Genomic DNA, 23646 nt, shown 5'->3' on the forward strand with positions numbered 1-23646 from the left:
CCTTGATAGCAACCACCTCGATTCTCCTTTGATTAATTATTCCCATTTTCTGGGATACCGCTAGCCGCGAACAACGCGACGTTACCGACAACGACGACGATCATGTTGAAGACTGACGTTCGAAAATTAGACCTTCACCACTTCTCTCTCTCTCTCTCTCTCTCTCTCTCTCTCTCTCTCTCTCTCTCTATCTCTTTCTCTCTATCTCCATATCTCCATCTCTATCTCTCGCTCTTGAGATTCTCTCATAAATGTCTTGATTCCATCTTCCAATCGTTGTAGACATTTCACGTTTATCGTTGGAGAGAAATGGGATCTTAATTTAATCAGTCAGAAACTTTTCGATAAGATTCAAATTTTATAGATTTTATTATTTCGTTTCGTTACCATGGGAATAATAAAATATTTAACAGCTGTGATCGTTAAAAATGTTTCTAATCGTATGTTACAACAACAGATTCGTTAAAATTTGCACGCTCCGTACTTAACTTATCGCGCTTGATTATCATTGGCTCGGTCGATTCGTAGCAGAGTGAGAGAGAAAGAGAAAGAAAGAAAGAGAAAAGGCAATAATTTAAATGCCACTCTCTTCGTGGGTGCTCCGTTAATAACGAATGATCTCGAAAACGGTGTTCCGTTTTTCGCTTGGTTTAACGAGAACCGTTGAATTTTTCCAGTCGCATTTAATTTCACGTGAAGGGAATTTCTCACCCTCCTCCTGTACTGCTACTGCCGCTGCTTCTTTGAATATTCGCGTTGATTTTACATATAAGAGACCTTGTACTACTATGTTGAGAGAGATATTCATATATACATATACAGAAAGAGAGAGAGAGAGAGAGAGAGTGCGTGTGTGTGTGTGAGAGAGAGAGAGAGAGTGAGAGTGAGTTTGTGAACGGACGTACGGTAAAGTTCACCGCGAAGTGCATGGCGAATTAGTGCATAAATTAGGATCGTGTGAAAGCACCGTTCTCTATCCGTAAGATCAGAAGGAGAGAGAGATAGCTGTTACGACGTTAAGGGATCCCTTACTCATTATCGGTGGCTCGTCGAATACGCGTTTAATTATCCATTGCATACCGACGAAGTACCGAACTTTACTTAGTTTGCAAACAAATGATAATTATTCGATTATGATTCGGAGTTTCTCTCTATGTGAAATATAGATTTTCAAGATAGAAGTATATAGTATGGAAGGAAAGAAAGAATTATTTACGACTCCATTTATAAAAATTAAATCCTATCGAAATTTCTAACATTTTTCATTATTTATCATTTAGCTTTTTGAGAGTTTGTCGATATATCGTTAAATATAAGTCCTTTCGATTAGAGCGGTTCTTTTATCTATATAGAAATAGTTCGCATTCTTCTTTCTCGATAGAGCCTGTATTTTTCTTGGAAAACTCGCACGAAGTAAAAGTAGAAAGAATAAAAGAAGAAGAAGAAGAAGAAGAAGGAGTAATCAAGGGAAGGCGAAAAACGTCAGTACACGAGTTACGTCAAATTTACGAAGAGAACTAATTAGAGAGAAGAGAGTCCATCCGTTCGTCTCTTCTATAAAAGGAAAGTAAGATCGATCGAAAGTTTATTTTTAGTTTAAAGTGATCGAAAAGTCGTCGACCCAAAATGAAACGCTTCGAATAGATAAACTTTATCCGGATAACAAAAACAAAATAAATTAAAAATCCTCGAGCATACATTCACGTATATATAGATCCATATCAAATGGGAATCTATTGAAATGGTATACTAGCTAATTTTACAGCGAAGTAACTTTTCAGTCAAACCGAGCTTGAACGAGCGTTCTATTTTTATTTCTATTCATTTTTTCTTCTCTCTCCCTCCCCCCTCTCTCTTTTTCCCTTTTTCTTTTTCAAATGTTATCGGATCAAGCGTACGTGATTTGATCCAATTACAAGTGTACGCGAGAAAGTTTAAAAGCGAATTTTCGAAAATGTTAGAACAGTGATTTTTAGTAGACACACACACATACATACACAGAGAAAAAAGAGAGTGTATATACGAGATATGTGATAGAAAATAGAACAGAGGCTCGAAGAACACGCATATAATGATCGTTCATCGACGGAACGAACGTTTCTCAAGGGTCAGCAAATGGAGCATGTGAGAAGGGTTACTCACCTGACTGGGACTGCAAACTGCGCCATCGGCAAGGCGACAAGGTATCTCATGAGGGACATGATGGAGCCGTTGAGGGTGGCAACAAGGATCATTGCAGTCCTCCTCCCATCCACAATCGCACTCCTCACCCTCCTCCACCACGCCGTTTCCGCAAATGGCCGACTGAGGCTCTGTGGGATCATCGATTATCGAGAGCAACGTTACCATCTACATCGTCTAAGTTTTCGTTCAAATCGAAGGAAAAGGGGAACCAAGAGAGAGAGAGAGAGAGAGAGAGAGAGAAAGAGAGAGAGAGAGATAATGATGGTGTCCCGAATCGTCTGATAAGCGTCGATAGTAGTAAGAAAGCAAGCAAGAGAGAAAGAGATAGAGAAAGAGAAAGAGAAAGATAGAAAATTTACCTCCCATTTTCTCGTTCTACTTCACTATCTTTCAAGATCGTTCTCGAAGTTGTTATTCACGAAAGAGTCGTTTGCCAGGTATGGACTTGGAACAATGGGCAAAATTATCGACGGTTATCTCTTCGGTTTTTCTTCATTTTCTCTTTCCCCGTTTCCCTCTCTCTCTTTCTCTCTCATTCTCTCTCTCTTCTCCCCCATTCACCCTCTTTCATTCTTTCATCGTTTTATTTTTTCATTCCTTTTAAAAATTTGTTCACGTCGGTAGCATTTATTTTCTCGAAGAATCGTGGCTCTCCTTCGAACGTAATTTTCGATGCCTGAACGATAATTAACCAACCCAGGTAATCCCTTTTCCCCTGGTCTCGGACCTCACCCTAATTCCCTCTTTTCCTCCCTTCCTCCCTCCCACCCTCCCCCCACCACCATCACTACGACGAGTCCTGCCTTGTGTTCATGTCGCGTCGTCGTGCCTCCTTTGTCCGATAACGAGTGATTGTTCCTCGGGGGATCGAAACGAGCGGAAGAAAACGATGAGTTTGACAGGTTAATCGCGCGTTCTACTACCGTTAGGAAAGGGAAAGGTAGAAAAAAAGAAAGAGAGAGAGAGAGAGAAAAGAACGAAAAGAAAATTGTCAGAAAGAAAATCTCGTGCGCGTTAAAGCAAATGAGATGTAATAAAGGTTAATCAGATCTTCGTCGGCAGTTTTAATGAAATTCTCTGGTTTAATGAAGCTCGACGCTTGGATATAGCCTTCCTCGTGGTTTAATGAAATTAATGTTAATTCTGTGTTTTACGCCTTTTACGAATGTTTGGTCTTACTCGGGTTTTCTTTTTCTTTCTTTTTTTTTTTAGACTTCTATGAAAGAGAGACAAAGAGAATGAAAGAGAGAAAGAGAGGGTGTGTTAAGACTAATGATTCTTAATTTATGATGTTTTCTTGGCAATAGACATTTAACAGACTATGTCCTTATTAAAGGTTCGAACTTTTAACCAATTAGCTAAAACTCTCAAGTGAAAAATATAAAAAATTGAGAAACATGAATTTAAGCCTCTTATAGGATAATAAATTCTTACGGGAGAATATCGATAAGAACTCAAAGATATGTACGACAACGAAGATTTCTTACAAATTTGATTTGGTTATTAAAAATACAGATAGAACGTGTCGTTAATTTATTATTTATAATTTTTACGTTTATGTCTCTTCCACCGTGAACATACATTTCTTGTTTTAATAACACGAGATTCCGGTTGGATAATTTACCGATTGGATAATTATTATATGTTAAAAATTTCAATTCCATCTTCGTTGCCTTTATTAGAAGAGGGACTTGGTTATTATTCTCTAAAGTGCCCATATGAGTAACATGACCCTCAGTTAGGGAGAGTCAGTTATAGAGACTTATACTCAGGTCAGTATCTGGGTGTGTTTTTCATCACTTTTGTTTGCAATTCTTACTTCATGTACGACTACTCGGAACTATATTACCATTTGGAATATAAGTAATTTACAACTCACGAACTCAGAACTCGGAATTCAGTACAACATTAGCACTTTTCGGGACTTCACGTACTTGTAACTTGTAACTTGTAAACATTGTATCATTTGTTGTTTGCCGAGACCTTACAACTTTCGATAGTAAATTATTAAGTTAACGAGAGAACTTAGAACTTTTTTGTCGTCAAATCGTGCCGAGACTCCGGGTCTTTGAATTTGCCAAACGCGAAATAGAGAGAGAGAGAGATAGAGAGAGATCGTCAAACTTCAGATTGAAAATTGCAATCAGGATGCATGTTCCAATGATATATTTATTATTTACGCATACAAATATTTATATCTACATAAATAAGTATGCATATAATAAATAAATAAATAAATAAATAAATAAATAAATAAATAAATAAATAAATAACAGGTACGTTGGATATTCATAGATGCACCTACGTATATATAAATGTAAATGGAAATATTATTTGTATAAAATCTGATGAAACGTTACGTTTATACGGATATTATCGAAGAGAAATATGATACTACTTTAAAGATTTTCGTAATAAATCGAGGAATTCGCAATAGAATTTCCTCCGACAGGGGCTTTAGTCCGACTTTGTTCGAGTCTCTGCAACCCGAGGATGAATTCCTCTTTACGTCTCCGTGGCCAAAGTAATGTGAGATTGTAAAAGGCACGGTAGGCACGTCGACTATGCGCTACGCAACGCACAACCCCTTTTTCGCGGAGATACAGGTAGGATTCGTTGGGGAATTTCGTACTTTGAAGCCTCTTTACAACGGCAATTCAGCGATCTCTCCTCTAGATTGTTGCATTGTTTCATCAAAAGTCTTTAACTGTAGTAGTGAAATTGATTCGAATTATCCGAATCCTTTGTCATTCTTTCTTTCTCTCTCTTTCTCTCCCTCTCTCTATCTTTCTCTCTCTCTCTAAATAGAATCTGTTAACATTGAATTTACGAAACCCTTTAAATTTCGTACTTAATCCAATATTTTTCTACGTATTTCGTACAAAAAAATTGTAATATTATTTGTAGCTTTATAATTATATTGTACCAAGTATAATTTATTTTACTTAGTTTATGTTTAATCCATCGTAACATAATTTTCGTCGTATCCATAACAGAATTATAGATACAACGCGAATGTTACAATATCAGTTATATCTAATAGTACATTTATATTATACTGTAAGTATGACTATATTTATAACTTAAAAAATATGAAAATTCGGTATACAAAAATTTGGAAAAGTTCGTGATTATAAAACGACAGAAAATTTACAAGATAGATATTTCGATGTCTTACTTCAAAATTATATGACGTCCTCTAGAATAATTTATGTTGACTTTGATTGAAAGGATCTCATTAAGGATGGATGTACAATCAATGTTCATAAATCCAATGTTAAATAGATTATATGGAGCGAACGCTTTAATTTATTAACAATAATAAATTAATAAAGCTTTTCCCTTTTCTTCTTTCTTCTTTTTTTTCTCAATAGATCATTCCAACGAATTCATTCGAAAAAGACTTATCGCAAGAATGATTTTTATTCGAAAATAAGAGACGAAATGGGAAGAAGAAAAAAAAAAAATTCTTGATTCGCTCGAAAAAGAGAAGAATGCTCGATTTCTTCTTTCATTTTCGCGCCAAGGTCATTCAACAGTCCATTATACGCGTCTTTGTCAAGATTAATCGAATGTACCGATTAGAAGAGCAATTTGACTGGGTAGACGGTCCCACTCGACTCTCTGACGTGCGACTCCGTTTTAATTGAATTCCAAGCTTCCCATCCTCCCATTCCACCCTCCACCTCCTTTACAATCTCCATTGCATCGTCGATTCGCCATACTCGAACCCTCAACCGTCTCACCGTCGTCGTCCTTTTCTACTGGCGTAGAACGCGTCGTCCTAAAAGCTTTTGCCTAGAAAATAGACGAGCTTTTCTCTCTGTTTGTCACTCGAAGGGACTCTGTCCGTCTGTAAAAGGCCACCTGTATCTCTCCTCGTCGTTTCGAATTGCTTTTGAAACTGTTGTTCGTTCTCTCTCCCTTTCCACTCTCAAGTTTATCGTCGAGCGTTAAAAAACGGTTTCATTTAATCCACTTGAAAAACCATCGCCGATGACATTCTCTCTGCTTCTCTCTCTCTCTCTCTCTCTTTTCCCCCTTTTTTTCCTTTTTCTTTTTCTTATCGAGGAATTTTTTTCTCGTTCTCGTAAAATCATTTCGCAAAACTGTTTAATTTATCTTCAAGCGATCAACCACGATAATAATAATAATACTAACAATAATAAAAAAAAAAGAATAATAATAACAATAATAACAACAACAACTGACATTAATATTTTGCGAAATTACAAAGATAGATTAGGATTGTTAAAACGAGATTGCGTTATACTCACCGAGTATAATAATTGTCGAGAGTATAGCGAAATTACTAGTAAGATATATATACACATGTATATGTATATATACAGACTCTCTTAAATAAGTTGACTACGGTTTCTTGGCGTATTCGGGACACCGAAAACGTTCGTTCGAAGAGGTGTATATATTCCTTTCGTAATATAACAAGGAGAGGACGAAAGACGAATAGTGGGGAGATAATTGAAATCTTGAAACTTATTCTACTCACCAGCGAAACATCCTTTTGATGAACGAGCCTTGGCATTTAAGACTGGGTTTATGGAGACGAGACTGCACGGACTGAATCGATTGTTGTTCCGCTTGTCGCCACTCGTAGCCCTTGCGAACATTATGAAATTCCCATCCTCACCGCCTGGTGAGCACTCGTCCGGATCATGCTGTGTGTATGTATATATATATTTGTGTGTGTGTGTGTAGGTGTATGTGGGTTTGTGAAAGAAGATGGTTGAAAAGCGTTTTCTGAACTCGTCCAAACTCTACGACCATTTTCTCTCTCTCTCTCTCTCTTTTTCTATCGTTCTCGTTCTCTCTCCGATTCTTTCTTTCTCTTTCTAACACATTCATATACCTATACACGTAAAGAAATGGTCGTAAAGTAGGGAACACTCATTTACGAAGGACCTAAACGCATTTGTACCCGTACCGCGGCCGAATGGAAGTAACGGATGATAACGTTGCAACAAATGCGTCTTCTAAAGTCGCCTTAAGGACTTCATTTACGGTCCCGATTTCGTTGGGAGAGTGTATACACCCACGGTTAAAAGTTTTGGAACAGAACTTTCAAGATTTTCAGATAGAGATAAGGATAGGAAAAGAAAGAGAAAGAGACGACCGTATCGGCGTGATTGATTCTATGTCCTCTTACTTCCATTAAGAATTTCACCGAAAGAGAATGGCTAGTATAATATATATTCTTCGTAATACATATTTGCTATTATATAAGAATATCCAAAAGTTTCGATCGAAATAATCTTATAACAACTATCAAAATTCTTCTCCTTTCAAATTCTCATTACCGTCCTCTAATTTAAGACATACAGATCTTAATACTTAGTTCCATTTTCTAAAGGTACATAATTACGAATATAAAATTAATTAAACTTTACTTATAATCGAAATGATTTAGAGAAAAGAAAAGGATAGAAAGGAAATGAAAAAGAAAAAAAAAAGAAATTTAAGTTGAGCATCGAGAAACTCCTTCGCGATTTTCTATTGGGAAACACGAATAAGAAAATCGTAGAATGGATAAGAAGGTAGGGGAAAGAAGTAGAAATAGAAGAAGAAGAAGAAGAAGACGAAGAAGAAGAAGAAGAAGAAGAAGAAGAAGAAGAAGAAGAAGAAGAAGGATTGGAAAGTCTCTTCTTCCTTTGCGTACGAAATCGCAGTACAATGCGCGAAGGACGTCACGCGCATGAACGAGCACGGGATCGTATTCGGAATTGAATTTCGTCGCCACGAGGAAATCACCTTTCCCGCTGCTTTTCGTTCTCTCGAAAAGAGATGGGAGATGGAAGTGGGAGAGGATGGAGAGGGTGGGGGAGGAAGTAAGGGGAGAATAGACGAAAAAGAAAACGGAAGAGAACGGAGAGACATTCCGCTCCCTTGGGGAGAATCACTCGATGTGTTTTAGTTCTACTTTCTTTTGTCCTTTTTTTTCCTTCTTTCTCTCTCTCTCTCTGTCTCTTTTCACCCCCCCATACTCTAGAGAAAACGTAGCCTTTGATCGTCGAAGGTCGACCGTCGATAGTCCCTTTATTGCATTCTCGTCGAAAAAGAATTAGGAAGTTCGATGAATTGAGATTAGACCGAGCAATCCGTTGACTTTACTACTTGCTAGAAGGGAATTCGTTTGAAAAAAATCGTCGTAACAAGTTTCCCGGTCTATTTTTACGATTTATCGTTTCGCAAGGTAAGATCGAAGATAAATTAAAGGTAAAAGAGAGAAAGAAAATAAAGAACAGAAGGGGTGGTGAGAGGGATGGGAAAGGAAGGGACATCGTCGATTTTATTCGACGTCCTTCGTAGATAGTAACGACTTTAAATCCAACAGGAGTCAGCATTTTCGGATATTTTACGAGAGATCCCGATGGGAAGTGACGCCTTTCACGGGGTGATTCGATTTGACGCTGCCAGGGAAATATTCCTCGAGGGGCTTACGACGATAGAAAATATACGAAGAGGTATAAGTAGACGATAGTAAGAGGAAGAAGAAAAAAAGAGAGGAGGGTTGGGTGGATGAGTGTAGGGAAGGGAGTGGTATAAGATGATGAGTAACAGTAATAGGTTATTCCAGATCTTTTCTTTTCTTTTCTTTTCTTTTCTTTTTTTTTCGTTTTTTATTATGACGTGAGAAAGGATTCACGGATTTTCAGTTAGTAGGGTCTTGAAATTCTTGCGTGACGTCACTTCTCTCCCTCATAGCTCCCCCCTCATGTTCAAACATCGGCCGATTAGTAGGAAAGTTTGCGAGCTTGTTGTGTGGTCTCTTTTGGTATGAGTGGAGGAAGATGAGGGAAGAAGAGGGCGTAGATTCGCTTTCTCGTTGGAATTCGTGATGAGGGAAGAGGGTGCGAGAAGCACATGAGGATATGTAGGTAAGAGGGGATGAAAGTATAGCGTGATGCACACATCTCGTGTCTGAGCTTTTACACGCACGTATGAACGTTCATCGTTGTCGTCGTCGTGTTGTCGTGTCGTCGTCGTCGTCGTCGTCGTCGTCGTCGTCGTTTTCGTCGTTTTCGTTTTCGTCGTTGTTGTTATCGTCGTTGTCGTTGTCAAGTACCAACGGGAGACAATGTTAGAGACAACGCTCTTGTAAACTTACAGGAGATCCAAAATTGTGGCCGATCTCGTGTGCGAGGGTAACGTGAGAAACCGTCGGTGGTACGTGCTTCCCGTAGTTGAGTAGGGTGATTATGCCAGTGTTGAGAGATTTCATGCTACCTCTATAATGCTGTAACGAGAAAATGGTGTAGCTTTTTTATTATTATTATTATTATTATTATTATTATTATTAATAATAATAATATTTTTTTTTATTATTAGCAATTAGCTCACCGAGTTATATACAAGCAATAATCGGATGAAAGCGTAAATTATGCGATAGAAATGGAAGTAGTAAAACCTAGTTTCCTTTCTTTTTTTTTTTTTTTAATCTATAATATCTTCTTTTTTAATCTATAATCTAATATCTTTTTGTTTCTCGAGTACAAAAAATAAATACCCCGTTTTTCTCGCAAACTCCACCTGCGTTCTTGAGATCGCCTGTCCAAGCCAAGCCCAATGTACCCTTTTCGAAATCACGATAGGTAAACATGTAGGAAAGACAAAACGCGTCGTAATCTTCTTCTGTAAAACACATGAAAAAATAGTCATAAAGTTAGCGCTGGAAAATGTGGCTGGGGAAAAATTGTATTTATATCTCTTGGTCTTTCTTTTTGTGTTTCCTTTTTTTTTATGTTTTTATTGTTTTCTTTCCTTTTTTTTTTTATTTCTTTTATTAATTTTTTTCCCTTTCTTTTTTTTTCTGTAGGATAAACGTTTCGCGCAGTTTGACTCTAAAGCATTTTCCTTCGAGTACTTTTATCGGATTAACTTGATTTATAATTCCTATCTAACGTAAAAGCAGTTCGGATTAATAATAGATTCTACACATTTACGAGCGAGGATCGGTAATGGTTAATAATGAATGATGTTACTTTCAGAGAAAAAGATAAAGCAGATAGGTATACACAGATAGTGTAAATAATTAAATAGATAGATAGATAAAGATATGAAAATAAAAAATGAATAAGTTAGAGATCGTACGTATATTCCATTCTCCTTTTTTATTTCATAGATCTTTTTTCGTCGACGCACGTGAATGCGCATTGATCCTCCAACACACAGAGGGTGGGAGGGTGAGAGGGAGGGAGGAAATTTGTAACTCGTAGAGAAGATGTATCTGTGTGTCTGTCTCTATGTATATGTGTACTAAGCTTCCGAGGAATTAAATTACAGGACATTCTTGGCATTCTGATTTATTATTGTAGATACAAGTTGATTTATCGTATGGATACTGGCTGATTACTTTGTATTAAACTTGACTATAATGTTGATTAAACGATTTAAACGTTATATTTTATCAACTTCTCAAGTCTCATACAATATCTCGAAATCTCGTTTGACACTTTCGAAGACAGAAAGAAAGAATACAAAAATACGATTAAATTTTATATAAAAATGGATTTCAAAACCTACGTTCTACGTTCGGTTAAAGTTCAGGGCCATAATCGGGAATGGTCCTTATCGTAGAGCAAAGTGTATGCTACTCCCTATTGTGCAACGACTACTTGATCGGTGAACTCGATGAAGCCAAGTATTATACCCTAGTCTTGGTCAGGGTACACATTATGTTTGCCAATATTACCTGTTTCGAATTGCCGACGGCGGAGATTTGACCGCCTTTGGCCATTATGTCACGAAATCGGGAATGACTATGACGACCCATTATAACGATATCTGAACCTTTATCACGGTATATGGTATATTGTATATTACTACAGTATATAGTCTACGGGATGGTCTATTTAATTAAAAAACATTCTTCTTCTTTTTGTTTTCCTTTTTTCTTCTTTTCAAATTATTCTATATCAAAGTGTTGCTTTCGTTGAAAATAATTTTTTTTTTTTCTTTTAAATATTTCACAATCGATGGGAACGTATTTGTTTGTCGTATATAGATTCATCTTTATTCCATGCTATTGTTAAAACAATAAATAACATTCGTATATATATATATATATAAAAGTAACAAATAAATAGTTATATCATATTCTTCTTTGATTTGAGAAAGAATTTTACGTATCTTTACGTTCTTTTGTATTCATTGTCGACGTATTCATCGTAGATTTTTATGTGTTCCTCGATCGAAGAGGGGTGAAAAAGCATTCGATACGTATTATCCGCCATTAGAAAATCTTGAAGGACGGTTCAGGCTTATCTACCGAGGTCACGTAGTAGTAGTAATGGTGGTAGCAACGTTGATGAAACAAGATCCATGATATTATGGCATGGACTACACTTTGTGAAAAGGAGTCAGAAGAGAGCTTTGATGAGAGAGAGAGAGAGAGAGAGAGAGAGAGAGAGAGAGAGAGAGAGAGAGAGAGAGAGAGAGAGAGAGAGAGAGAGAGAGAGAGAGAGAGAGAGAGAGAGAGAGATGCTGTTAGTTTTCGTCATCGTTACACGAACGAATCGAATTACATTAACACGATACTCTTATTAATTCGGATTACAACTGTACTCTGAATTTTATTATTATTTTCTTTCATTTTATTCTTTCTCTTTCTCTTTATATACGTATTTACGTTATATATATGTCTGTGTGTGTGTCTGTATGTATGTATGTATTATATATATTTTTTTTCTATCTCAACGTTCGCTCGTTTTTTCTCGACTCTTCAAAGCTCTCATATACCTCGAGTCTCGAGTTTCACGCTGAAGGGAAATAGAGATAAGAGAGAATAGAAAAGTAGATCAGTCCCGCGTACAATTTTTTCGAGGAGATCTCATTTCATACGTCGTGACTACGTTAATAACGAACTAAGCCTTTAAACTCGTCAATTAATTTACATACGCGTATGTATACATCATTCCTCATTCCAAAATGACATCACTCCTCATTTAAAAAAAAAAAAAAAATCCTTTTTTGTTTCATTACTTTGGAGAAGATTGAAAATCGACGAGGACAACGTTTGATATTTCACTCTCATTGTCATGTAATTGACAATGTCAGAAAAAGAGAGAGACAGAGATATTTTAATACCATCTCATTTAAAATATATTCATTCATTGCGATCTCTCTCTCTCTCTCTCTCTCTCTCTCTCTCTCTCTCTCTTTCTCGTTCTTCTTTTCTTTCTTTCATCATGACGTAACTAGTTTCTTCATCTCTTCGTTCACCTTTACGCGTGAAGAGAATTTTTGTCGTGGGTTCTAGGATATTGCCGTCGAATGACGTTACGGAAATGGCTCGAAGGCATCCGCAACGATTTATGGAACTTCGTATTCTATTGACGCTCTTTCCTCTTTCTCTCTTTCTCTGTTTTTATCTATCTCGTCGTTCACTCCTTTGTAACGAGGAAACGTACTTAACTTACTTACGCGTATCGATCTGCTTTTCTTGCGCGAGGCTTCTCGCTGCTTCGAATCGTGTTAATAAGATTATGCTTCTAGAGTTTCAGTTGGACGATGCTGAGCGATAAGAAGCACGATTAAAATCGATTCGTTAATCGCGAGTTTAGTCGATCGGTGTTTGATCATCGATAGAAAAAAAAAAAAAAGAAAGAAAGAAACAAAAGGGAACAAGAGAAAGAATCTTTTTACGAGTTAAGACTCGATTCTGGTCTTTGAAGTGTGTTTTTCTTTTTTTTTTGAATAGATAAAATATATAATAAATAAATAAATAATAAAATAATAATTGAATAGATAAGATATATAATAAATAATAAATAAAATTATATAATAAATAAATAAATAAATAAATAAATAAATGTATGTAAATGCATATATATATATATTTGATATTTTGTATATATATATAAAAGAAGATCGAGAAACGAATATTATCTCTTAAAAACATATTTATTTCGTATTGAACTTTATCGACTGGGGATGAAAAGGAAAGTGTATTTAAAAGTAGTCGAGTAAAAGTATATAAAAAGTAGAGGAAGATAGGGTAAAAGGGAAGGGTCGAGTAAAATGGTGAATGAATGAATGAGAGGGAGAGAGAGAAAGAGAGAAAGAGATAGAAAGAAATAAAAAAAGAAAGAGAGAGAGAAAGAAAGAAAGAAAGAAAGAAAGAAAGAGAAAATGGGTACTTATACGAAGCGATATAAAAACGAACGCTTTTATCTCTTGCCTTTAGAACATTTCCGTAGCGAGTACTCAATGACACCTATCTTTTTTTTTCTTTCTTCATGTAATCCAATATTCTCTCTCTCTCTCTCTCTCTCTCTCTCTCTCTCTCTCTCTCTCTCTCTCTCTCTGCCTGTATCTTTTTTTTTTATACTTTGCACCGCTAATTAAAGGTACGATTAATTAACGAGTGATGAGTTCGCTAAAGGATTCTCTTCGAAGTGAATTCGAGTATCTATACTATACGTGACTGTTCATTTTATTAACAATTTATATTTAAACGTGTGACATTCGTATGGTATTAAACAGAGTCGACTTAATCGTAACTCCAAGTATTGAGAACGACAAAAGTACATGCACGGTTCAAATAATTTTCTATGATGTCTATTCTTCCGTAAAATCTAATGCCCCTCTCGATCGATCTTTAGGTTTCTCTAAATTCTACTGAATTCAACTGAACTTCGAGACGTGTACCGTACATATATTGAATGTGAACAGGCGAGGACTAGTTTATGCATAGTTCAAAAGTCACGCTCGAGTTAAACGAATTAGTGGTATATTATGGGGGAGGGAGAATCAGAGAAAGAGATAGATAGATAGATAGATAGATAGAGAGAGAGAGAGAGAGAGACCGTTTTATGGTCGTACGTAAATAATTTCTTTGAACTTTTCTTAAACCGTACGGAGATAAGATCGTTCTGAAAAGAAAGAAAGAAAAAAATCGTAGTAATTATAAACTTCACTAATTTTTCGATTTTACGTAGGAATCGAATTTTTTTTTTTTTTTCTTTTTTTCTTTCCCTATATAGAAATAGATTGGAGAGAAATGAAAAAAAAAAAAGAAAGGTTGATGGAATATATTGGAGAAAATTAAAAAGGAAGCGAAAAGAAGGGAAATAAATGAAAAATAAATAGATAATAGTTCACTCACCGGAAAATAGCTCGAGGAATTCCTCGACTCCGTAGTCACCCGTAAATCTATAGGATGGATCGTGCAATGCTTCCTCTCCGTGAACCTTCACGCGTTTTATCATAAAGCTGATATTGTCCGGTTGTCCATCCTGATTAAAATCTGGAAAGAATTTTTAACAGGACGTACATTTTATTTATTTATTTATTTATTTATTTATTTATTTATTTATTTATTTTATTTTCTACTTTTACAGATAATGACATTAGCGTTTGTAATCATTGCTTCTTATATTCGTGAGATACGACAAAGGAATAAGATAATATCCGGTTGTCCATCTTGATTAAAATCTGGAAAGAATTTTTAACAGGACGCGTATTTGATTCTATTTATTTTCTACATTTACAAATAATGACATTAGCGTTTGTAATCATTGCTTCTTATACTCGCGAGATACGACAAAGGAGTAAGAGAACGATCGTGAAATATTCGAAATAATTTAATCTCTACTTTCACAACTTTTATTTTCATATTCTTGCAAACGGGAGGATAGTGGAATTTATTTATTAGCGAAAGGGAGAGAGAAAGATAAAGAGATAGAAGGGATGAACTACTCTTGTGAGACGTCAAGGAACAAAATATTTATCATCTCGTTTTTCTTCTATTATTACTACTATTATTACTATTAACCCTTTCTCTTCTTTTTCTTAACAGAAAATATACTTTCACGAGCTGTGCGCGAACGTGAGATTAAAAGTAGGAATTGAAAATTGCCAGACTTTATGCGATCTTCTTTGTTTCTCAAATGTGACGTTTTTCTCTTTCCGTGTTGTTTCATTTATCCTCTTGTCTCTCTTTCTCTCTCTCTCTGTCTTTCTTTCTTTCTTAACGCGTGAATGGCATTCGTCGGAGTGATCAGTAGTCGGGGTGGTGTATGCGGGAAGAAGAAAAGAAATGGAGAAGAGAAAAACTCCGTTTTATTTTATCGAACGAAAAACATTGTTCGCATTGTTCTCTTACGAATGGTGTGAGTATACAATATGTCTATGTCTCTCTCTCTCTCTCTCTCTCTCTCTCTCTCTCTCTCTTTCTCTTTCTCTTTGTATGTATGTGTGTGTAGCTATGTATATATGGTGTCGTGGATAGGAACAGGTATGTGCTTATCGAACGTCGAAAAATAGAGGTTCGTTGTTGGCCGATGAACCGTGCGATTATTGTACTAGCCTGGTAATTCTTTTCCACCCACTTCCTGACGAGAGAGAGAGAGAGAGAGAGAAAGAGAGAGAAACGTGTTACACAAAAGGCAACGAGATGCGATAAAATCGTATAGGTTTCGAATACGCATCTCAATCGTTGAAACGAATTGATTGGCTCGAGTGGACGGTATCATTGAATGTTCGAAAATAAAAATATCGATGTAAAAAAATATAAAAAGTTTTTCAATAATGAATATGCATGTATCTACGATGAGGAAAATCAGTGAAAATTCTCTCTCTCTCTCTCTTTTATTTTCTCTCTTCCTCTCTTTCTCCCTTTCTATTTTTCTCTTTTTCTTTCGGTATATAAATTCAAAGTCGACAGCCGATAAGAAGAAAGAGAAAGAGAAATAGAGGGAAGCACGGAGAATCGAGGCGAATAATTTTCGGGAAACTAGTCTTGCTTCCTTCGAGCCAACCAGTCAACCAACCAACCAACCAGCCAGCCAGCCAGCTAATGTGGGGTGCTACTGGTTGGTATATCTTTTCGAGAGGATGGCACTTCGCGTGGCGAGAAGCATTTAATCAGACCTTCTCCTCCCCCTTGGTTCGAAGAAATACAAATCGAAAATGGAAAAACGGTCAGACGTCACGCGAGAATCTCTCTTCGCTTTCCACCGAAAATCAACGAGGATGGTGAGAGGGAAAAGGGTAGTAGGAGGATGTACGCTCCGAAAAGCGATTATTATCCTGACTCTTTCCCTTCCACTTTCTCTCTCTTTCTCGCTTTGGCTTTTAACCAACTCGATTGCTTCTCAAGCAGAACCTTCTTTCTCATTGAAAATTTTTCTTATTTTTTCTCTTCTCTTTCTCTCTTTTTCTTTCTTCTTTTCTTTTTTCTTTTTATTAGTATAGTCATACCGAACGCGAAAAGCGATAAGCCATTTCGTGGTAAAGTTATCGAATTTTCGAGTGGATATTTAATTTGTTTATTCCGTACCATATTACATTCCATTTTAATATCACGTTGCAGTAGAAGAATAAGAAGAAAAATAGAGAATTTTTTTTAGTACTACAAACGTGATCCTCTCTTAAAGGAATTTAACTGTTTCAAGGAGCTTGCCAAAACGAATCACGTGATATTTTGGTTAGTCTCGCGAGAGATGGGTTTCACGTTTCTCCCCATCCATCCTTTCGTGGATCTTGGAAAGCGTTATGCGAGTCGACGACGTCTTCCTAATTAGTACCTAAGTCCATCACTTCTCCGTAACTCGATGTATGTAATATTAATCAGCTTTGCTTCGCCAGCTTATGGTTGGAAAGGGTGTGTTTGTGGTCTCCTCGTCGTTGTTTTAACGAGGCTCGTATGACGTTAACAACAAGAATAAAGAAAAAAGAAAGAAAAAGAAACGAACGATCGCGTTTTATCTTTTCTTTCGTGTTATAATTCAAAGCTAATTTACTTCCTAGTTTCGTTACGATGTCGATCATTAATTAAGCTGTCTTCCTTACTCGTATCTCTTTACTCACATATCTCATTTCCTGATATAACTTACGAATATCGATTCTACCTCGAATGGTCCTACTACTATGTAGTTTACGATCGTAAACTCTCTCTCTCTCTCTCTCTCTCTCTCTCTCTCTCTCTCTCTTTCTCTTTCATAATAGACCACAAATTCCTAAGAGATGAATTACGAATTTCGATTAAAGCTTGGAATATTTCTTCAACGGTTCTCCTGACGGCGATAATATTAATAATAATATTAAACGCAAAACAATAATAATCTCGATAGGAGAATAATAATAATAATAATAATAATAATAATAATAATAATAATAATAATAATAATAAAATAATTAAAAAAAAATAATAATCGAGTTAAAGATTAAACTTTTAAGAAATTCGTGAGAAAATAACAAGAGCACAAAGGGAGGAATTAGACGATGGGGATTTGATTAACGGTATAAAATAGGGGTCCGAGTCTAGCAGAGTCGAGCCGATCTTTCTTGCCGAAAACGAGAAAGAAGATAAACTGGGAGAGGAGCTGAGGTAAATGGTAATAGGTATAATAAAAAAGAGAGAAAGAGAAAGAAAGAAAGAAAGAAAGAGAAAGAGAAAGAAAATAAAAGATCGTATCTGGGAGATAAAAAATATTTATTCAAATCGTACAGTCGACTCGATATGAGATGATTAACGCTTGGAGACCACCGGTTCTGCGCATGATATGAAATTTTTCCCCCCTTGAAGTTTAACGCATACACGTATAGTTATATACACATATATATATATGTAAGAGCACACATACTCGTTAGTGATAACACTGATATCCTTTGCTTAACCAGGGGACATTAAAACACTCATACATATTCATATACCACGTTACTCCAAATATATTTCATAGGCATAAGAAGTAATGGATAAAAGGGTCTGATAATTTAACGATTCTGTCTCAAAGGAGGGTAGTTTACGTAGAAAAAGAGAGAAAGAGAGAAAGAGAAAGAGAAGGAAAACGATAATCGGCGCGACTATCGTCGTTCCGTAATCTCGGGGTTGGCGCCGGCGGCATATTCGTTAGAAGCCCGGAAACTTTGGCGGAAAACGGGTTTTATCCTTGGCGATCGCACGACGGAAGGAACTAAATAGAGAAAGAGAGAGAGAGAGAGAGAGAGAGAAAGAGAGAGAGATAGGGAATTCTAAGTAATGCACTGCCCTCACCGCACGCCGGTACGTGCGGTCACGCCACGTTAAACACGTCTCAGTCACGAGATGCAAATATTTGCCCGTTGTTACTGCAGGTGGTGCACTGTGCTCAACCGGTTCTCTTCTGTCGTATTTGCGAATATACAAAGCGTTACATACCGAAATCGTTCCGTTTCTACTCTTCTCTCTTTCTCTTTTTCCTTTTCCCTCTTTGTCCTTTTTTCTTCTATCTCGTTTAATTGAAATTGTTTTGGAAGTTTCGTTGAAACTTTGTGGATTCATTCGATATTACATTTCATATTTCACACCTCGCTGGTAAAAGAAATTTATTGGAAAAGAATATTTGTTTGATGGCATTAACGCTTTATGTGTTTAGATGTGGGTAAGAGTTTTTATGAGCTTTTTTCTTTGTTTGTTTTGGAGACACGTGATGCCTAACACTTGTCACGTGTCACGTTTAATTATTTCTTTTTCTGTCATCATTTTTTTTTTTTTGATCTTCGATCTGTTTCTTTATAACGAATGTTCAATTCAGTGTCAATCGAATCGAAGATGTAGATTGATAGTTATCGTTTAATATGTCTTTGTACGTGTTATTTCTTATTTCCGTAAGGTAATATTTATCGCAAATATATTACAGTTAAATAATACCGATATCTGTTTTGTAATCCGTTTACTTTATTAACATCGTTTTTGGTACAGCACGGTTTTCAAATTTCGAGAGAATTCGAGATAACGCGTTACTTTCAGAAAATAATTTCGATGAAATAGATAGAATAAAGAAATGTTTGTACGACGGTGAAGATGAAACTTTGAATTTAAGTTCGTATGAATCTCCGTTGATATTGTTAATATTATTATTAACTACAGATATATCACTTTATTTTTTATTATTATTTTGAATAGAAATCATGTAGAAAGAGTAGAATAGAATTTCGACTCGTTCTCGTTCACTTTCAATATTCAACACAAATTTTTCACGATGTTTGAAATCCTTGAAACACGAGTAGTTCCTTGTTTTTTTCTTATTTTTCAAAAGAGAACGTCAAATAACGTATGTATCAAATAATATATTATTCTAATATAACGCGGTTACGGAATTTTCACGTAACAAGAAGAGTTATCGTCCGTAATATCATACGGTATATTATTTCACATAGTTAAAGAACGAACGACTATTACTGAAAAATAATTATTTACGATAAATAATTATAAAAACGAAGTTATACGAAGGTATTGAGAAATTTCAACGCGTTCAGAAATCCAATGGAAAGATGATCAATAATATTGTAGGAAGAGTAAGTAAGAAAGGTATACAAATTTCATTACACTTACAAATACTTGGCAAACCATCAAGAGAATTAATTTTGTTCGATCGAATACCGGTGACGGCGCGTGAACATAGAAAAATGAGGAAAGAGAAAAAGTTGCGAGAAAGAGAATGAGACGGAGAAAGACGGAAAGATAAAGAAATAGAGAAAGAGAGAGAAGGAGAGAGACAGAGACAGACTGGAGAGATCGTGGCGATGGAAAGTGTGGAACATTCATTTCCTTCGATATACCGTCGATCGCCGAAAGCAGAAAGTTAGTTTAACCGGGAGGGCCCCGTCGAAAGTTTTAATTGGTTTGCGAAGTTATTACGCCTGGAATGAGACAGAAGACGCGCACTCGTTAGGTCCACCGAAGAAACTCGCATTGACTTCGATGGCGAGAGTGAAGGGCGGACGAAGGAAAGTTTTCGATTCGTTTTCTCTTCTCTCTTATTGTCAGCTGCGTCGGCAAATAATGCGTTCTCTTATTTACAACGACGAGTACGATTAAACTTCTATTCGTTAGAATCAAATAAAAGAGAGAGAGAGAGAGAGAGAGAGAGAGAGAGAGAGAGAGAGAACATTTGCAATGAATTGTTAATCTGTCGATTCAAACGTTCGATCGCTTTTCATTCGTTATTTAATCGTCGAAATAACGTTTTTATGTAAGGAAAAAAAAAGGAGATAAATTATTAAGAACGATGAAATAGATATTTTCTTACCTGTATGCCTGTAGATGGAATTCACACGTTGAACGTGACGAGTCATCACTTCGATGCAAGCTTCTTCCGATTTGTAATGTTCGAAGAACGTGTGATCCGCTTGGAGATACAACATGCAAGTCGTCTTCTTTGGATCGATTGACGTTCTTTTCCGTAATATCCGTGAATATCTCTCTCTGTACAATCTAAAGAAACAGAGAAAAGGAGAGAAAGAGAGAGAGAGGGGGAGAGAGAGAGAGAGACACGATAAGAAAAGTTCATCGTCGTCCCTTTTAATAAAAGGAGAAATTCCAAACGCGAACTCTTTTAATATAAATTCATCGTGCATCTCGAGCGAATTATCCGCGCAATGATTTCGTTTCTCTTTTTTCATCTCGAGGCAGGACAAAGGAATCGTAAATGCCGGAAGTTTAATTTGCCAGAAACTTCAGTGAGAAATACCAAGTCGACTGTGTGCTTAGAAAAGGACAGAGTGTGTGTGAAAGAGAGAGAGAGAGAGAGAGAGAGAGAGAGAGAGAGAGAGAGAGAGAGAGAGAAAGAGAGAAAGAGAAAGAAAAGAATAAACGAATGAATGAATGAATGGGAGTTAATTGTAATTGTATATGATTTTAAGATGAGAATTTATAATTTCGGAAAAAGTTTAAATTATCATGTTATTATGATATTTTTAAAAAATTATACAGATATATATATATATATATATGTATATATATTTTCTAAATATATTATATATATATGTATATATATATGTATATATATATGTATATATATATGTATATATATATGTATATATGTATATATATATATATAATATTGTTTTATCCATACAATAGTTTATATCTGCTCATGTGAAATGAAAAAGTATATAAAATTGGAAGATTTTCTTCCACGTTGAAATCGATGAACCTGTCGGAGGCATTCATTCTCGATCTCTCGATCTCTCGACATCGGTTTTACTTTCTCGTTGACGGGATACACGATAGCTTGGCTTCTTTTTCCTTATCGGAAGTCAGTGGGACGTTTAAAATGAAAGAGACAGAGAGAAAGAGAAAGAGATGAGAGTAAGAAAGAGAGGAGAGAAAGAGTGAAAGAGATGAGAGAAAGAGAAGAGAGAGAGAGAGAGAGAGAGAGAGAGAGAGAGAGAGAGAGAGAGAGAGAGAAGCAAGGATCTTGAAGTAAACATACCGAGGAGTCGTCGGGCAGGTAAGTAACCATCGTGCTTTTTCCTCTCGTATTTTTACCGTGCTAGAATATCGAGAGAGAGAAAGAGAGAGAATGAGGGAGGGAGAGAGAGAGAGAGAGAGACAGAATGAGAGAACGAGAGAGAGAGAGAGAGAGAGAGAGAGAGAGAGAGAGAGAGAGAGAGAAAGAGTCCTTCATTGAATGATTCGATAAAATGGGGATGAAGAAAAAGGAAGTGAAGTCGATCGAGTGTATGTATATACGTATATATACACACATTTACACAGCTACGTTTCTGGCAAATTCAATTTGCTCGCTCTGTCGTGAGTTTTATGAGGATACTCGAATAATAAGTGCGTTTCAAATGAAGTGGCACAATGAATTTCTATGATATTTAAATATTATATAGGATGTACTTTGCTCGTGACTAATACGTCTTTATCAACGTCTTTATTATTTTTATATCGTATTGTTATTAATTAATCTGGATCTTTAGTTTTTATCTTTCAATATCATAGTTATATTAATTAGATCTATGAAATGTTTATATGTTATAAAATCGAATGTTTTTATTGAATAACATTTATTATTATTATCATTATGATATACGAGAAGTTATTTGAGAAAGAATATATTTTAAATATCACTTAAGGATTAGTATAGAAATTTACGATGTGATCGAAATCATTCGTATATAACGAGGAATGTTACGTATCGATCGTGTATATATATATATATATATAAGACTTATGACATATAAGAAACATGAGACGCTTACTTGTCGAGAAGCTCGAGATTATGGGAACTCGCCATGGGGTCCTTCTTCCTAGCATCCATCGGATAGAATCCTGGCTTCGCACGATCCGTTCCCTCGTTTACGTGCTGATAAAACGGTCGCATTGTGCCACCAGCAAGAATATATCCGTTCTTTCCCGTCTCGTTGCTGTTCCTGCGAATGGCATTTCTCGTGTGAAGGAGAAAAATCGTAGGACGTTACTAGGGAAAGGATAACGTTGGTTCTTTGATAAATTATCTGCTTTATGCCATATTATTTGTGTAGATAGTATAATAGTATTACAGTATTGCATATAATTCGCTTGTTCGAAAAGTTCTTGCAATAAAACATAAAATTAAAATGAGTTACTAACTTAAAAAAGAAGTAAATAAAACAGTGTTAAAAATTTGATCGAACGACACGTTTATATATATATATATATATATATATATATATATATATATATATATATATATATATATATATATATATATATGGCTATTTTTCTTAGTATGGTTATAGATGTGTATCATCACATCAGTTTGATATATATATTTTTGAGTATACATATAAGACTCGTTTGATTTATCATTGTCAGTTTCAAGATGATTGAATAAGATGATGAAGAATATCTTTGATACTCTTCATTATTTCGATCATCGATTCTTTCGAAATCGTCAAATGAGTATCGGTTAGAAAGAGAAATACTATAAGAATCGTTTCTTTTTTTTTTTCGTTAAGCTCGTGGAAGAAAATGTTTCTTATTTTTCATCGTCGTTATATCGTTGTATCTATCTTGAAACAATTCAACGTCCGTTTCGTGAGAGAGAAAATAAAAGATGGACTTGAGAGAAGAGGATCTTTGTAATATCTTAAAGCGGCCGATTGTGTCCCGGATGAGAAGAAGGTTGTAGGTAAAGTTGATGGAAAGAAGAAAGGAAGGGAGAGTGAAAGAAAGAGAGGAAGAAAGACAAAGAAAGAGAGAGAGTGATATATATATATATATATATTTAAACACGAAGTGGTTGAGATGAACCGGCATTGTCCGACTGCTAGACGAAGCTCTCCAGAGGGGTCTTTCGCAAATTACTTCCTCGCGAAGTAGGTAAAATAATTACTACCCAGAATGCTACGTAAATTGGTAGGAAGAATAATTAAGGTTCCCTTTAACCCTTTATGTCTCGCGAATTTTGCTTTTTATTTCTTTTATATAAAACGATATTCATCCAGGAGTAGGATGGACCATAGAGTGCTGTTACTGGGTGCTGGTAGTGCTCACACCCTCTCCTGTGGGAGAACGTCCCTTTGCGAGCAAATAATTTCATCATAGGACGATGTTATATGTCGATGGAAATATTTCAAGAGAAAGAGAGAGAGAGAGAGAGAGAGAGAGAGAGAGAGAGAGAGAGAGAGAGAGAAATAGAGAGATAGTGATACGCGAAACATTTTTCCATGAGTTTTTTTTTCTATTGG

At 35.8% G+C, this 23646-nt stretch overlaps 1 protein-coding gene and 1 long non-coding RNA gene across 10 annotated transcripts in view; one reads left to right on the plus strand and one right to left on the minus strand.

Moving 5' to 3' along the window:
* Window positions 1-23646, plus strand: part of LOC127072629 (uncharacterized) — a 189955-nt gene that overhangs the window by 12545 nt on the left and 153764 nt on the right. The gene's annotated exons all lie outside the window — the stretch shown is intronic.
* The window catches only part of LOC127072602 (disintegrin and metalloproteinase domain-containing protein 10-like), a 144219-nt gene that overhangs the window by 11025 nt on the left and 109548 nt on the right, over window positions 1-23646 (minus strand). For all 3 annotated transcript variants that reach the window (XM_051013129.1, XM_051013128.1, XM_051013130.1), the window contains exons 5-11: window positions 22177-22347; window positions 20217-20401; window positions 14309-14449; window positions 9710-9834; window positions 9311-9439; window positions 6695-6863; window positions 2143-2312 (exon numbers count right to left, since the gene is read on the minus strand). In XM_051013129.1, the coding sequence (XP_050869086.1) occupies window positions 2143-2312; window positions 6695-6863; window positions 9311-9439; window positions 9710-9834; window positions 14309-14449; window positions 20217-20401; window positions 22177-22347 (1090 nt within the window). The remainder of the gene's footprint in view (window positions 1-2142; window positions 2313-6694; window positions 6864-9310; window positions 9440-9709; window positions 9835-14308; window positions 14450-20216; window positions 20402-22176; window positions 22348-23646) is intronic.

Source organism: Vespula vulgaris, chromosome 2 (genome assembly GCF_905475345.1).
Source record: "Vespula vulgaris chromosome 2, iyVesVulg1.1, whole genome shotgun sequence".
Lineage (NCBI taxonomy): Eukaryota > Metazoa > Arthropoda > Insecta > Hymenoptera > Vespidae > Vespula > Vespula vulgaris.